The sequence below is a fragment of the Balaenoptera musculus genome, chromosome 9, assembly GCF_009873245.2.
Source record: "Balaenoptera musculus isolate JJ_BM4_2016_0621 chromosome 9, mBalMus1.pri.v3, whole genome shotgun sequence".
Lineage (NCBI taxonomy): Eukaryota > Metazoa > Chordata > Mammalia > Artiodactyla > Balaenopteridae > Balaenoptera > Balaenoptera musculus.
In genome coordinates this window covers 29,332,305-29,348,282 of record NC_045793.1, presented here as the reverse complement: position 1 = coordinate 29,348,282, position 15,978 = coordinate 29,332,305, and the positions used below count along the sequence as shown (strand labels likewise).

Sequence of the window (15,978 nt, the reverse complement as noted above, 5' to 3'; positions counted from 1 at the left end):
ATCACTTCAGATTTTTAAATAAAGGGGTAGCATGATCCAGGCAGAATTTTTAGAGCATCTTAGGTGGCAGTTGAATAAATGAAGATAGGACTTCCCTGGTGTTGCGGTGGTTAAGAATCCGCCTGCCAATGCAGGGGACACGGGTTCGAGCCCTGGTCCGGGAAGATCCCACATGCCGCAGAGCAACTAAGCCCATGAGCCACAACTACTGAGCCTGCGCTCTAGAGCCCGTGAGCCACAGCTGCTGAGCCCACGTGCCACAACTACTAAGCCTATGCTCTAGAGCTCATGCTCCACAACAAGAGAAACCACGGCAATGAGAAGCTCGCGCACCGCGACAAAGAGTAGACCCCGCTCGCCGCAGCTAGAGAAAACCAGCGCGCAGCAACGAAGACCCAATGCAGCCAAATATAAATAAATTTAAGAAAAAAAAAATGAAGATAAATCTAGTTAGGAATCTACTTCAAAGGAAAGTACAAATGAATAGGAAAGAAAGTAAAAGAATGAACATATGGTTCATACCTGGTTTCTCTGAAAACAATCTATTTGCCCATTTATAGTAGACTGGTTAAATAAATCGTGATAAATAATGGAGTAATTATAGCAGCCATTAAATAGAATGAAGCTGATCTCTATGAACTGACATGAAGTGATTTCCAGGATATGCCGTAGAACAAAGCAAGGTGCAAAAGAGTATATACAGTATACAACGTTCTGTATAAGATTGAAGGGAAAATAAGAAAACACATACATACACACACATACACATATGCTTATTTTTGCAAGAAGAAACATAGGAATGATAGATCAGAAACTAATGAAAATAGTAACCTATAGGGTGGGTGGGAATGGGATGTAAGGGATTAAGATGAGAGCAAGACTTCTCTGTGTTGCATCTTTTTATACAGTTTTAATCTTTGAAGCTTGTAAATGTTTAACTTATTTGAAAAATAAAATTAAATCAAAAAGGATTTAAAGCAAATTTTAAAATGTAATAGAAACAAAAATAAATCCAACTGGATATCACATTGACATGTAACCACAGAGAAAAACTAATTCAGATATCTTTTGAACACAGCACTCTGAATATTCTTTGTGGGATGTATTCTAAAGGCCAAAAAAAAAAATTCTTCTAAGAAATATTAAATTCCATTCAATATTCTCTTATTGAGGTATAATTAACATTATATTAGTTTCAGGTGTACAGCTAAATGATTCGACACTTGTACATATTGCAAAATGATCACCACAATAAGCCTAGTTAACAATAAGCTCAGTACTGTTCTAGATTAAAAGAACTAAAGATACATAATAATGAATACAATGAACCTTAATTAAGCCTTGATTAAAATAAAAACCATAAAAGACATTTGAGACAATGGGGAATCTGAAATGTGAGATGTGAGATGATATTGTGGAATTATTAATTTCTTAGGTGTGAAAATGATACAGTGGTTACGTAGGAAGATGACTTGTTCCTAGGAAATGTATACTGATGCATTTAGAAATAAAGTGGCATTGTCTGCAGCATATTTTCAAATGGCTCAGGAAAGAAAAAACACGTGCATGTATCTAAAATAAAAATAAAAGTCAGTGCCCCAGCCCAAGGAAACTGTGGTGTCTCGCTGGCGTGCTGATCCCTGGGCCCGGGGCTCCTATTCCTATGTAGCCGCAGGATCATCTGGAAATGACTATGACTTAATGGCTCAGCCAATCACTCCTGGTCCCTCAATTCCAGGTGCCCCACAGCCTATTCCACGACTCTTCTTTGCTGGAGAACATACAATCCGTAACTACCCAGCCACGGTCCATGGTGCTCTGCTGAGTGGGCTGACAGAAGCAGGAAGGATTGCAGACCAGTTCTTGGGGGCCATGTATACCCTGCCTCGCCAGGCCACACCAGGCGTCCCTGCACAGCAGTCCCCGAGCATGTGAGATGGATGTGTTCTAAGGGAAGAGGCTGATGTGTTTGTGTCTTTTGCTGCATAAGCAAAGCTCTTCTAGCAATATTAGATTCCACTGAGAAACTCACCCTGGCATCTGGGCTCCAGATCAACTGCTAGAGCTCCTGGTGGTCAGGTGGCCAAGGAGGTTGCCTCCTTTAAGTGACTTAGAGCTAGGGAGGCACTTGTCCATTAGTGTGGGAGTCTGTTCTTCATTAGGACTGAGGCAAGCAAGTGCTGCGAGAGAACATCTTAGTCTCTTTGTGTGTGGTGGTTTTTTATATTTTGAGAATAAAACTTCATAGAAAATTAGTCTTATCTTTTTGTTTCCCCTTAGGGTTCGAGTTATATATAAGGCAGGGTGTTACTCCTTTGAAAATGCCAGTTTTATCCATGTTTAAATAAAGAGGATGTTTATATTAAAAAAAATAATAATAAAAATAAAAAAATAAAATAAAAAAATAAAAGTCAAACCTGTGTCATGAGATTATTGTGAAGAATGAACAGAATGATGAATATGAGGGGCTTCACCTGGCGGCTGGCAAGGTAAACACTCATGAACAAACTCTACTCAGTGAAGCATTTCCTGCAGACATTTGTCTTTCCAGTCCTAGAACCAGGGTCACACATGAAGGAGAGAATGACTGAAGGATGTCATCTCCTAAAAGCAATCCTTTTATCCCTCAGCTGGAAGAAGGCATGGGATGGGGCGAAAATAACACTTATTGGCTAAATTCTGGGCTCAAGAAAGGATTCTAACTAGAAATCTCATAACTATATAATCTCATTATAACCGAAGTCAAGAAATATTGTCACGTGGTCTTTAAGCGACACTAGCACACATTTTATTTTCACTCAGATGCTCCCTATTTTTCATACGCAGGGTCATTTCAGTCCCACCTATTTTTAAAAATTGGAACTATTTACCTTATCGTGAATGGCCCGCCGATTGGAAGGCTGTATTAAGACCTTGTACCCCAGATTGGTGATCCCTTTGATGTGCCGGGGAGCCAGGGGAGCCCGTCTCTCCCAGGCGTTCACATCCTCCCGCCTCAACGCCATCACCGCCTTGTAGTGGAGCCTGGAGAGGTTGAGGCCCAGCCTGCCCAGCTTAGTCCTAGGTACTCGCAGCATCTTGAAACCTGGTGACTGGAAAGAAATTGTTAGAGCAGGACAACGAAAGGCAAGAAGGCTCACAGGTCAGTTCTGGTCTCCTGAGAAATCTGCTGTAAAATCCAACCAACTCAGGTGATAACAGAGTCAAGATGAAGAAGGGAGAGGGAAAACCTGGATGATATGATGATAATTTGCTGGTCCTTTGGATGCTGTTCCTTTACCCAAACAAACCCAAACTTCTACAAACGAAGTTACTTCCAAAAAAAAAAAAAAATGTCCCAAGCAACTTACGGGACACTAATCAATACCTGCTAAGTTGAAATCATTTTTTTTTAATGTATGTTTTATCAAACACATTCAGCACAAAAGTTTTAAGCAAGTTAATCTACAATGCAAATACAGGAAGATAATTTATGCCAATTTTGATGATATAAAGTTTAGAATCCTTTCATAATGTACAAGATCCTTGACAATCTAGCTCCAACCTCTTTCGAGTTTCATCTCTGACCACTTCCTAAACTAGTTCTACTCAAAGTGTGTTTTACAGCCTGACGTCAGTCAGTGAACTGCTTTGTACTGGTCCACAATGAGATATGTACAGAAATAGAAAGTAAGCACTTAGAAACCTTTATATGACAGGATCATTTTTCTAGTAATTCATTGGTATTGAATTTTATAGAAGCATTGGTCCTGGCAGATTGGAAATTTAAGAAAACAAAACAAACATATTTTTCACCACTGGTGTTAGAAGCTGAAGAAGCACCTGACACCCCCCAGCCTCACTTCACTGACCCTGTTGTTGCTCTAAACATTCTCTTCCTGGGCTTCCCTGGTGGCGCAGTGGTTAAGAATCCGCCTGCCAATGCAGGGGACATGGGTTCAAGCCCTGGTCCAGGAAGATCCCACATGTCGCGGAGCAACTAAGCCCATGCGCCACAACCACTGAGCCTGCACTCTAGAGCCCGTGAGCCACAACTACTGAGCCCGCATGCTACAACTACTGAAGCCCACGCGTCTAGAGCCCGTGCTCCACAACAAGAGAAGCCACCTCAATGAGAAGCCCGCGCACCACAGCGAAGAGTAGCCCACGCTCACAGCAACTAGAGAAAGCTCGCGCACAGCAACGAACACCCAATGCAGCCAAAAAAAAAAAAAAAAAAGAAACCATGCTCTTCCCCTTTCCAGAGTTTCCTCTACCAGACCACCTCCCCCTGCTATTATATTAAACCCAGACCTGTCTCAGTTTTCTGCTATTCCAGATTGTGTAACTCTATTCATTAATTCAATTAAGAAATATTTACAAGAGGCTTACTATGTGTCAGCACAGAATAAATTTTACAGAAAATTTTAAAGCATAAGTATCAAACAGTATTCTGTGCCTCTTCAAATGGTTACATAAATTTAGTAGTCAGAAGTCATTTCAGACGATAATTTGCTGGTCATTTGGATGCTGAACCTTAGTTTTCTATGTTTAAGGTTGGCATCAAAATATAGAGAATAAATGATTTTACATCTTCTAGAAATTCCCTAGCATATAGCACAATTCTTATGGAACACATTTCTGTTACATCAGACTACAATCTCTAAATCAGACCCACCTTATAGACAGGGAAGTTTTGTCCAACAATGGAATGTACAAGTACTATTTCCTGGGGGCAAACTACTTATCACCCTAGATAGAAAACTTGTAGAATAACTCACAACACAGACTAAGAGAATAAAGCAAACAGCAAAGAGTCCGGCTAAGAAGGCTTTAGGAAGAAAAGGGGCAGGGAGAGAAAACACTGCACACAGCAAATGAACATGCCGATCATGAGTTCAGGCTAACTCTTACTCAGGCCAAAATACGGATGATCGACATTGCAGTAAAAGTCTGTTATATACTTTATCTAACTTTTTGGTTTACTTATATAGTTTCGTTTTTAAAAGAGACTATGCTAAGCCCAAATCCAAGCCCAAGCCCATAAATGTTTATTCTCCCCCAAGCCAAAGGAAAATCTGCAACGTCCCATAGAACTTGAATCCTTATGTTTGTAAATGAAATCAATTCCAAAGACCAATGAGCTTTCTAAACACACTGAGAAGCCCAGAAACGGTCCCATCTTCCCAGCAGGGGCTGCATGTCACATACCATAGTTGACCAAGTGACCCTAATCCTCTATACTTAGTAGCAGTTCTTGGCACAAAGATTAGGAAACATATCCAAATAATTCAGTCTCCCTCCTCAGCCCCAACTTGATTTATAACCACAGCTTCCCCTTTCTCAGCAACACTCCCTCCTCCTCCTCTTCCTCCTTCTCCTCCTCCACACCTCCTTTGCCTGGAGTCCGGGGTACAGCGTGGGAGGAGAGACATAAACACACACACTCATGTAATACACACATACACGTTTGCAGAGGCAGACCTTCCTCGGGACCTAGGAAAGTAGCAGAGGCTGGCCTTCTGCGTTTTATTTGGGAAGCTACTTTCACTTTCACTTTTTGTAGGGAATTCTTGAATCACAATTCCTGACACGTTGTTTTTAAAGAAATAGAACAACAGTTACCATTGATTTAACATTATATGCCAAGCACTATGCTGAGCGCTTTACAGACATTATTTCATTTCCTCCTTGAGAAAATCTTATTAAGTAGATACTATTATTAGCCCCATTTTACAGATGAAGAAACTGAAGTGAAATCCAACTAGAGCTGTTGCTTTTAAGCAGAAGCAGAATCCCTAGGTTAATATTCAACACTCAGGATTTTCTCTTCTTTGCCGAAGCCTGCAGATCCACACCTCGGACATCTGACACATGTTACTCCTGCCAGCTCAGTTCAGAAATAAATCAGATCCATATGGCATATGATTAGTTCTCCCACAGCATGGGGTGACTCCATCAACCCCTTTCTATGTGTCACCAAAAATCCTTCCTGAGTCCCTGCCAAGGTAAATTCTAAGTTTCTGGATGCTTAGAAAAAAGATGATTGTAGCAGGTCTGATTATGTTAGTAATTGCTTGAACCTTGAAACTTGGTCTCAGCATAGAACTTTCTGGGACCACCATTCATTTCATTCTCAGGTAATCAAGAAATATGTAACAGTGAGAATTTCTGAATTACTCTGAGGTATGGCACTGCAGGTGTCTGACATTTCATGGAAATGCACAGGTGGGTTATTCTGGACTTCCCTGTCCTGTATTTTATGGGCTTTTCCAAGAATATCGGGACGTAAATGTCATGTATATTTCTGGCAATGCCTTCAAGTGGAAGCAAGGCAGTAAGACTCCGGACTTATTCACTGGCTCAAGTGAGGTTATTTAACAGGACTGCGTGCTGATAACAGCCTCTGGCATGAGCAAGGAGAATGTGGAAAAGCAAGAGAAGGAAAGGAGAAGGAAAGGAAAGGAGAAGGAAAGGAAAGAGGAAAAATAAGGAGGAGGAAGAGGAGGTGAGAAATAAGGGGAGAAAGAGAAGTGTCACACAGTCAGGGTTGGAGAACAAGACCCTTTCCCTGACAATTTCTAAGCAGTCTTCCCTTCAACACATGAAGGGCCAATGTTTCAAACGGCATTAAAATAAAATTTAAAAAGATTCTTCTCTATGTTTTTGTAAAACAAGAATAGCACTACGGTATACCTTTTCACATACCTAGGATTGATTAGGAATTTGAAATGTCCCTAAAAGTCATAGGAATATTGCAGTGAATTGCACAGATGCACTGAGATAGGCGGACAATTAGTGGATGCAGTCCAACAATAGGAGAACATACTATATGATATCACCTTACCTCTTTTTTTTTTTTTAATCGGGGGAAGACTTAAGAATTTATTTTAATTTACCTATTGTGCAGATTACCTACCTTTGTAATGCACGCATGAGAATTGGGGTGGGAGGAGGAATATGCTTAATTGTTCTTGGTATTTTCTAACGTTTTCAAGAGAAATGAGGGGAAAAAAATGGTCACTAGAGAAAAAGATAGACGATAGATAGATAGATAGATAGACAGAGAGACAGACAGAGCTTGGCACTCCCTACATAACCCACTGTTTTCTTTCAGTGACCATGAAATAAACCACGGTCACTGTGTACATCATCACCCTAAATAACATGAAGGAACAAAAGATTTTGTGAGGTGAATTTATGAAAGATTATATTTGAGGAAAAGCCACCTTCAATGGTAGAGGACCTCTTATGTAGTTAGGAAGGTCCTTTTAAATGACAAACAGACTGGTTTTTCTGTACAATTACATAGATTAATATAGTAGTAGCTAGTCATTTGTTTCTAGAATGAATATTTTTCTAATATTTTAATAAAAATATAATAAAAGCCAGACATTTCCTTGATGAGCTATAATTTGCCCATTGATTATGGGAGAAGTGTTTTGATTTTCTTTCTTTAATTAAAAATAAATTTGGGGTTACTTAAGGTATGCATAGCATGATGTTAGGTTCTTGTGAAGAAGGAGCAATCCAGTCCCCCGTTCATTTTCATGAGATCCAACAGGAGCAGGATGAAACAATTTTATCTAATTAAATGAGCTCAATCAGTATCTGTTGGTGACTTATCCATCACTAATTATAGCTGAATATTAGAGTCAGAATGGATGGGAGAAAAGATAATCTAAAACCAGATAATACAAATGAAGGTAGCGTGCCCCATATAAATATGGGATTTCCCATGTTTCATAAACAGCATTTTCCAAGCATCTATGGATGAATCATAATAAAACAGTCTGCTCTTTGGTTGGTATAACTTTTCAATGTAACTGGATTAGGTTACATTTATCTGTTATTGTTCAGGTAGTACTTATGCCAGAAAACAGTGTACTTGATTTGTGCTGGTTTTCACGGGTTAGCGTGGTAGGTGGATGAAGAAAGCTGAGATGTACAGAGAGCTTTTTATCCTTCCATCAAATGTTCAAAAATCCTTTAAGTCTCTTCAATCCTTTCCATACTATCAACCTAAACAGAAAACTTTTTAAACCTACTAACCACCTACCAAAGCCAGAACAATGTGCAAGCAAATACAAGAGCTTAAGTACGAAAAAGAGTTAGGCTTGGCCCCTTCTCATTTCTGTTGCTTCCACTGAGACATGTAAAAAGGATTACGAATTCATTATTAAAGAAATTTTAAGGCCAAATCATCTATCTTCAGCCCCCAAAGTCAGAGATGTGCTCTTCGTCCTTATATTTTAGATCTTTGAAGTAAATCCACTAGAACATAATTCAGTGACTCACACTAAAACCATCCAATCACATGGGGAGATTTCTCAATGCCAAGTTATTTGCAAATAATCAGGCGTACATCTTGGTTAAATATTGAGACACTAAGGATGGAGTAGCCTTGAGTTGACTAAAATAAATAATGAGTGAGAAATGCAAATGATTTATATCCACACTTCCAGTTTATTCAAAAAATGCAAGTGTATTTAAAAAGCCATGGTTTCCCAGGAAGCCCTGGTACTATAAATAAGGGTAGGCAGCTGCACGGCCATGAGTCTTGGTCTACACTACATACTTGGCATCCAGACCGTAATAATCCTGGAGAGGTCCAAAACAGTGCCAGATTAATAGAACACCCAGTGATGGCCTGGAACTAATCCAAATACCTCCCAACTCCAAGGTTTGCTAAAACTGGGCTTGGGCATGCAACAACACTGTCGTCCATACTTTTATTTCCTGTTGCACAGCTATATTCTTTTAATATTAAACTCCTTACAAAATAGTTAGCTAGAAGTAAAAACAAGTAGACTTGGGGAGTGTTTATTAGTGCTAAGTAATCTGGTCTAAGAACATTCATATGTTCTCAAGCCTGTAAGCTACTCAGTCATCCAAAGACATAAGACCTCTGAGTCTCCTGGTCTCTAGCCCACAAATGTAGCTTCACTGAGATGGAATGCAAAGTTAGTTCTGAATTGGAGTCTGATCCAAAATGTTTATCTGCTTATTTGTCTGTCTCTTTGTTAAGCTCTAAATTCTTGGAAGAAATGAATCGTGTTTTCCTCATCTCTGTATTCCCAGTGACTGCCCCATAGGTGAACTCAAATGTTTTGTGAAAGAATGAAGAAATAAATGAGCAAATTTAAATGAATGTCATAAAGACCAATGTAGCAGAGAAAACAAAATAGACTACTGAATAAGAACAGGGACTCATATCTCCCATCCCCCCAGCAATGCCCCACAAAAGATCTAATCTCTTGCTGAGATCTCATAGACCAATGAATATTTTGAAATGCAAATAAAAATGGTAGCAAAATCCAGACCTGGTTGCTGAGACATATAACTAGATATGGGGCTCCTTACCTGACTTCAGTTTCCTAATCCAGACTGGAATATAATACTAAAGTCCTTTTCAGCTCTAACATACTGATTCTATTAAGGATAGTAGCGACCAGGCACTGTGGATTACAAAAGCATTAGAATTTTAGAACATAAATAGGCACTCTGACTCATGAAGATCCAGCTAAAGTACAGTAAGCAGGGAAACAAAAATACCAAAAACACTATGGAGGAAGACAGGATATTCACTTAAATTACCTGGATTAACTGCAGTGACCAGGAGCCCAGAGCTTAAAACAGGAGGGGGTACCTCAAAGGAATTCTGACTCCTCTCCTGCACAAATGGCCTGGGTTCCTCGGCTTCCCACTTACTCTATGACCTCGGTGAGTAACTTAACCTGTCTGTGCCTCATCGGCAAAATGGGAATCATACTAATATCTACCTTTTAGGGCTATTGTGAAGTTTATTTGCGCTAATAGGCATAAAGTGCTGAGCACTGCCTTGCATGCCATAAACACTCAGTAAACGTTAAGAAAAAGGTTACAAGCCTGCCCACTCCTCAAAGGTGAGCACAGGGGCTTCCCTAGTGGCACAGTGGTTGAGAATCCGCCTGCCAGTGCAGGAGACACGGGTTCAAGCTCTGGTCCGGGAAGATCCCACATGCCGTGGAGCAACTAAGCCCGTGCACCACAACTACTGAGCCTGCGTGCCCCAACTACTGAAGCCCAAGTGCCTTAGAGCCCATGCTCTGCAACAAGAGAAGCCACCACAATGAGAAGCCTGTACATCACAACAAAGAGTAGCCCCTGCTTGCCGCAACTAGAGAAAGCCCGCGTGCAGCAACGAAGACCCAATGCAGCCAAAAATAAAGTAATAAATAAATTTATTTTAAAAAAAGGTGAGGGACTTCCCTGGTGGCGTAGTGGTTAAGAATCCACCTGCCAGTGCAGGGGACACGGGTTTGAGCCCTGGTCCGGGAAGATCCCACATGCCATGGAGCAACTAAGCCCGTGTGCCACAACTATTGAGCCTGCGCTCTAGAGCCCGTGAGCCACAACTACTGAAGCCCATGTGCCACAACTACAAAAGCTCAAGTGCCTAGAGCCCTTGCTCCACAACAAGAGAAGCCACCGCAATGAGAAGCCCGTGCACCGCAACGAAGAGTAGCCCCTGCTCGCCACAACTAGAGAAAGCCTGCACACAGCAACGAAGACCCAACACAGCCAAAGATAAGTAAATAAATAAATAAATACATTAAAAAAAAAAAAAAAAAAGGTGAGCACAACCATCACCACTGACAGAAGACACCACTTTCCCATACTCTGGGTCACACTGTGGGAAGGCCTTCACAATGGCTCCATATTAATCCCTCCCCCTTCTTATTTTGTTAGAAGCCCAGTAAGCCTTCTCTTTACCTTCACTCTTTAGGCATGAGTGTTCAAGAAAAATAAGTTATCATTTTAATACTGTATTTCATCACATTTAAAACATGTTTTTTCGCATTTTAGCATCCCCGAAATGGGGATGCATCTTAGAATTGGTTGCATCTTAATTCTATGAATACGGTAATAATGTTGTTAGTTATTTCCCATTCCAAATGTACAGCATTTCTGTGATTCCATGAATTCCATAGAATTTTTTTGTGGCCTCATCAAAGAAAATTGCCACTGTTTGTAATGTTATCTCTATGAGAAAATTAGAAAAAGAATATTTGGAAAAATGAAAACTTTTTTGTTAAATTGGTGTTGGTTACACACCAACGATCATTTCCAAAATCCTGAACCAAAGTCTGCTGATGATTAAATAGAGGATTAGTTAGTAAAGGGGGAAATTTTTCAATTACAAATAAATCAAAATTCTGATGACGCTGTCACCACTAACAAGTGAGACTGATAACAAATATGATTTTCTGGAGAGTGGGAAAGTCACTTGGGGACATTGGCTTAACCTTTGTCGTCCTAGCTCATTTTGCAGAACGGCCACTAGGTTACATGGCTAGAAGGTAGTGTGGCCCTAGGTTCACTCATCTTTATAGCAAAAAAAAAAAAAGGGGGGGGGAGCTCAAGTTACAAAACACACACACACAGAAACGTCCACACCAAGTGCCATGGGTTTCTTGTTTTTTTTTTTTTTCTTCCAATATAAAGTATATGAAAGCCACGTGTCAAAGTCAGTGATGGCTCGGTCCTGTGCATAGCTAGGTCGACGTAATCACAGCTACGTCTTTTCCGCATTCCGATAGCTGACGACCCACAATATCAAAAAATGTTCATCTTTGTTCGAGTGACTAAACACACTCTCTCCCTCTCACCACACCCACTCCCGCTCTCCTAAAATCAGTGCCTAAAAAGCATATTTCTTCCAGAAGTAGTCGGGCCATTTAGCCCCACTGAATTAAACAGGCTAGGTAACTGCTTCTAACCGCGCCCCCTCCCCGCGCAAACGCTCACATTGGCCCGCACAGCCCCTGCGGGGTCTCCGCAGTTCAGATGACGCTGACATGCAAGGCATCCAACTTCCTCACTTCTCCCGCCTCTGTTGGAGGACGGACTGGGAGCCGCAGCTTCCGGGGGCGGAGGGGGGGGGTCTCCATCTCAGAGAGAACGGCCTGCCCCACACGGGCAGGGTGGGGAAGTTTGTGATCCGAATTTGGTGAAGCAGGCCAGGGCTGAAAAGGTCAACCAGTAACTGCGCCGAAAGAAATCGGGGAGGTGGGGACGAGGGGGGACCGGGGGGGTCCCGGGGGGGCCCCCCCTCCGTCAACCACCTCCCACAGCTACCTATCTAAATAAGCACACAGCCCCAAGAATTAACAGAGGGTTTGCTCTACAGCTTCAATACCAACGCTTTACTCCCCAGCAACCGCTCCCCAGCTCAGCCCTCGCCAAAAAAGAAATCCGAATTGCCATCCCATCCCTTCTCCCTCCTATACAGAAGCTCCGGAGCCGCGCCCGCTGCGCCCCACCTCCCAGCCCTCGAGTGCAGAGAAACGCTAGGCGGGGAGGCCTGGCGAGGAGGCCCAAACGCCCGCCACCCTCCTCCGTACGCTCGTCCCGGCAAAGGCCGGAGTCCGCAGAGCTCCCGGGTCCCCAGCGGCGCGGGGAGGAGGAGGCAGAGCTCGCCCGCACCGCCCGACGAACTGGCAGAGCCCCGCCGGCGATCAGCAAATTCTTCTCACAGGCGGAGCCCACCGCCCATCTGCTCAGCCCCCTCCGGGCACCCTCCCCCCGCTCACCTCGTCCGGTCCCCGCCGCCTCTGCGCTCCCGGGTCCGGGCAGAGAAGGATCCGAATTCCCAGCAGAAATTGGGATGGGGCCCTTGAGGAGGAGGTGTTTGCTCAACTTCTTCGGAAGTCATGCCTCTTCCTCCGCAGCCAATCAGCGCCCGCCCTGAGGGAACAACCTTCTCCTCCACCAATCGGCGGCGCTGCCAGGTGCTAGGTCATGCCCTGCCCCTGCTCCTCCCCGAAAATCCTTCTGCCTTTTAGATCTCTGACCTACGTCCTTAGCTGGGGGCGTCACGTCCTTCCAGGACTGTTATTGACCAAGTTTGTAACTGTCCATAGCGGGAGACAGGCGGAGACGGAGAAGGACGAAAATAGTCCGGACATTACACGCTCAACAGATGCGTGTATCTCCTGGGAAAAAAGTTTCCGTTTCATGTATATCACGCTTGTTTAGCGATATGCACTTTTCAAAGCATTTTCACAGCCTCATAACAAGACTGAGAAGCCAGATGACAGTTTTTAAAGCCATTTTAGAGTCCAGCAAACTGAGACTGAGAAATTAAGTGTTGTGTATCCACATCCAATGAATATTAATTTTCATTAATGAATTTACTAATTTGAATAATGAATTTTCATTTTTATGAATAGTGTGTAGCCCCAGAAGCTTTTTGCTCAAGTCAATGAGATGATCAGAGTCGTGTGCTTAAGGGAATATGGTCTAGATAGTGTATAGAAGGGGGTTGAGTAAAAAGTGATAGTAAAGGGATTTAAAAGGACAGAGTCAACACCACCGGTAAGGCTAACAGGCTAGAGGAAAACTGAAACAAATTTGGTGTTTCAGGCTTGGCTAAGTGGTGATTAGGAAGTTGGTGATATCAAGAACAGTGCAGTAAAACATAGCAAGGAAGGAAGGCTTTAGAGGAATGATTAGGAATATGATTTGGGATGTGTAAAGCTAAAGATACAGAGGAAAACCCCAGCTTCCAGAGAAGCTTCTAATTTTCTCTGTAATTGGAGATATGAGTGGAGTTTATAAAAATGTTCTAGGTTCAAGATCGTTGACATGAGCATTTAATAGTTAAACATATCTGTGGCAGTATGAGAAAAGTATGTGTTGGAGAAAGTTACAAAAACAGAAGAGAATATTACCCTCTGGCCATTGATTCCCTAGGAAGACCACAGATGGACTTCAAGCGTTTTTTCAGCTTCTAGTGCTGAGGCTAGTCTTCACAAAATGCATTTCCCCCTGACCCTCTAGGGCCATTTAGCCAGGACTTTTAAAGAACATTGGACTTTGTCACATATGCATGGATTCTTAATATTCATTGGATGTGGATACAGTACATTTACATCTCAGTCTCAGTTTGCTGGACTCTAAAACTGTTCTAAGAACTGTCATCTGGCTTCACAGGCTTGTTATGAGGCTGTGAAAACACTTTGAAAAGCGCATATCGCTAAACAAGTGTGATGGTCGTGAACTCAAAACTTTTTTCCAGGAGATACACACATCTGTTTAGCGTGTCATGCCTAGACTATTTAGCCCAAAGTCTTTCACACAATATGTGAGTTCCTTCAAGATATGGCCAAAATCAGCCATCTCAGCTTTATTTCGACAGCAGCACCAGCCTGAAAAGAACAGTGAACCACAGTCTGTGCTTTGTTATCTCCTAAGGATTAAGAGCCTGGATCAGAATCCTTACTTTTCTCCCTCAAGGTAGAAATCGTGGACAAGTTACTCAGTTTTCAAAAAGGCCTTGGTTTCCTTACCTGCTAATAGGAAAATAATAGGAACTACTTCATGGGGTCATTATGAGGATAAAGCAAGATGATGGCCAAAGTGCTCTGCCAAGTGTTTAGCTAAAGAAACAGGCAATTATTCTTCATTTTCCCAAAATCTTACGCTGTTTACTTCTCTGTGGTTCTCTGTAATTCCAACGGGGTAAATTAGGAGACATTAAGAGAGTGGGTACAGGGATAAAGGAGGGCAACAAAAGATGGTGACGCACCCCAGGACTAACTATAGTGAGCATACCTGTAGGCCTTGATAGGGCCAGGGGAAGAGTCAGTTACCAGAACTCAGGAAGAGCTCTAGCTGTGGTGTAGCTGAAGCCATAGGAGAGCCACTTGACAGTGGTGGCTTTTGACAGGCATGGAGTTGCCTAAGGAATCAATAACCCTGCCCAGAGAGGGAGTTACCTAAGGCAGAGGTCAATAAACTTTATTCTGTAAAGGACAGAAAATTAATATTTTAGACTTTGCAGACCATTACGTCTGCGTCACAGTTACCCAACTCTGACATTTGGAGAGTAAAAGCAGCCATAGACAATACTTAAATGGATGGGCCTGGCTGTGTGCCAATAACACTTTATTTATAGAAACAAATGGCAGGCCAGATTTGGATCGAGGGTCACAGTTTGCAGACGCCCCACCTATGGAATGAATAACCCTACTTCCCTCTCCTGCCCTCCCCTCTCCTGCTAGTGCCTTCTACAAATTGAACCCAAGGAAAGCCTGAGGGTTGGGACAGTCCATAAAGGTCAGTCCCTCAAGGACAGAGCAGGTACAGAAAGGGGCAGAAGTTCTACAAGGTTCAAAGGAACGTATTCAGCACAAAAGGTATTCAGCAAATGCTTGTTTAAATGAATGATTGGTCACTGTGAATTACCCTGCAAATGGTTGAACACTCATAGGAAAACTATCAAAATTATCAAAATTACATCCTTTAAGGGGCAAAGCCAGGAAAGGGTCCTGGATTATGGTGACTCCACCAAGAGACTGTGATGCTCTGTTAGCCTCTCTCTTGCTTTATTTTGAAATCCCATGCACTTCTGACCTGCCAATGAAACATTAACCTGGCAAAAAGAATCCTTCCTTTGAATTCCAAACTACCGCTCAAATGCTTATGGTGTTCAAGAATTTTGCAAAATATGCACAAGAGAAAACCTGTTCCTTAAAATGGGGAATTCAAATGTTATTCATCGTAGTGACATTTGTTGTAATAAGCGTGACAGTTCTCAGAAATGTCTTCACAATGAAAAGAGACAACAGATGCAAGAAAAACAAGTCTTGGATACACCCCAAGTGTTTCCACAGTCAACTTTGGCAGTCAACCCCTCAGACTCCTTCAATATAGGAGAATTCTTCTTCCACCTCTGTGGGGTGCTGAGTCAATACGCCTGAAATTGGAAAGTTGATTCTAGGCCACTCAAGCTGCCTCTCTTTCTCCCACATTCTTTGGCTTTCGCTCTTCCCTCGTTGTTCCTTACTTTGGTTTTGTTCTTCCTGAGAGGCCATGAGGGTAGTAGTCAGGCATGTGAGCATTGGAGTGAGCCAGACCTAGACTTAATCCCTCCTTTGCCAACTCCCTAGTAAGTCATTTTCCCCCACCAGCACATTGGCAAACATCATAATGTTCTCAAGAAGATTAAGTGAC

At 42.3% G+C, this 15,978-nt stretch overlaps 1 protein-coding gene across 3 annotated transcripts in view; it reads right to left on the bottom strand.

The window, feature by feature from the left end:
* Positions 1–12,660, bottom strand: part of AASS (aminoadipate-semialdehyde synthase) — a 68,667-nt gene extending 56,007 nt beyond the window's left edge. Inside the window, exons 1-2 of one of the 3 annotated variants that reach the window (XM_036863023.1) lie at positions 12,555–12,660; positions 2,871–3,092 (exon numbers count right to left, since the gene is read on the bottom strand). In XM_036863023.1, the coding sequence (XP_036718918.1) occupies positions 2,871–3,077 (207 nt within the window). In that variant the 5' untranslated portion in view covers positions 3,078–3,092; positions 12,555–12,660. Of the gene's footprint in view, positions 1–2,870; positions 3,093–11,769; positions 11,874–12,554 lie in introns of those variants that run through there. The other 2 variants (XM_036863026.1, XM_036863024.1) reach the window with 2 other exon arrangements.
* Between the last annotated feature and the right edge of the window lie 3,318 nt (positions 12,661–15,978).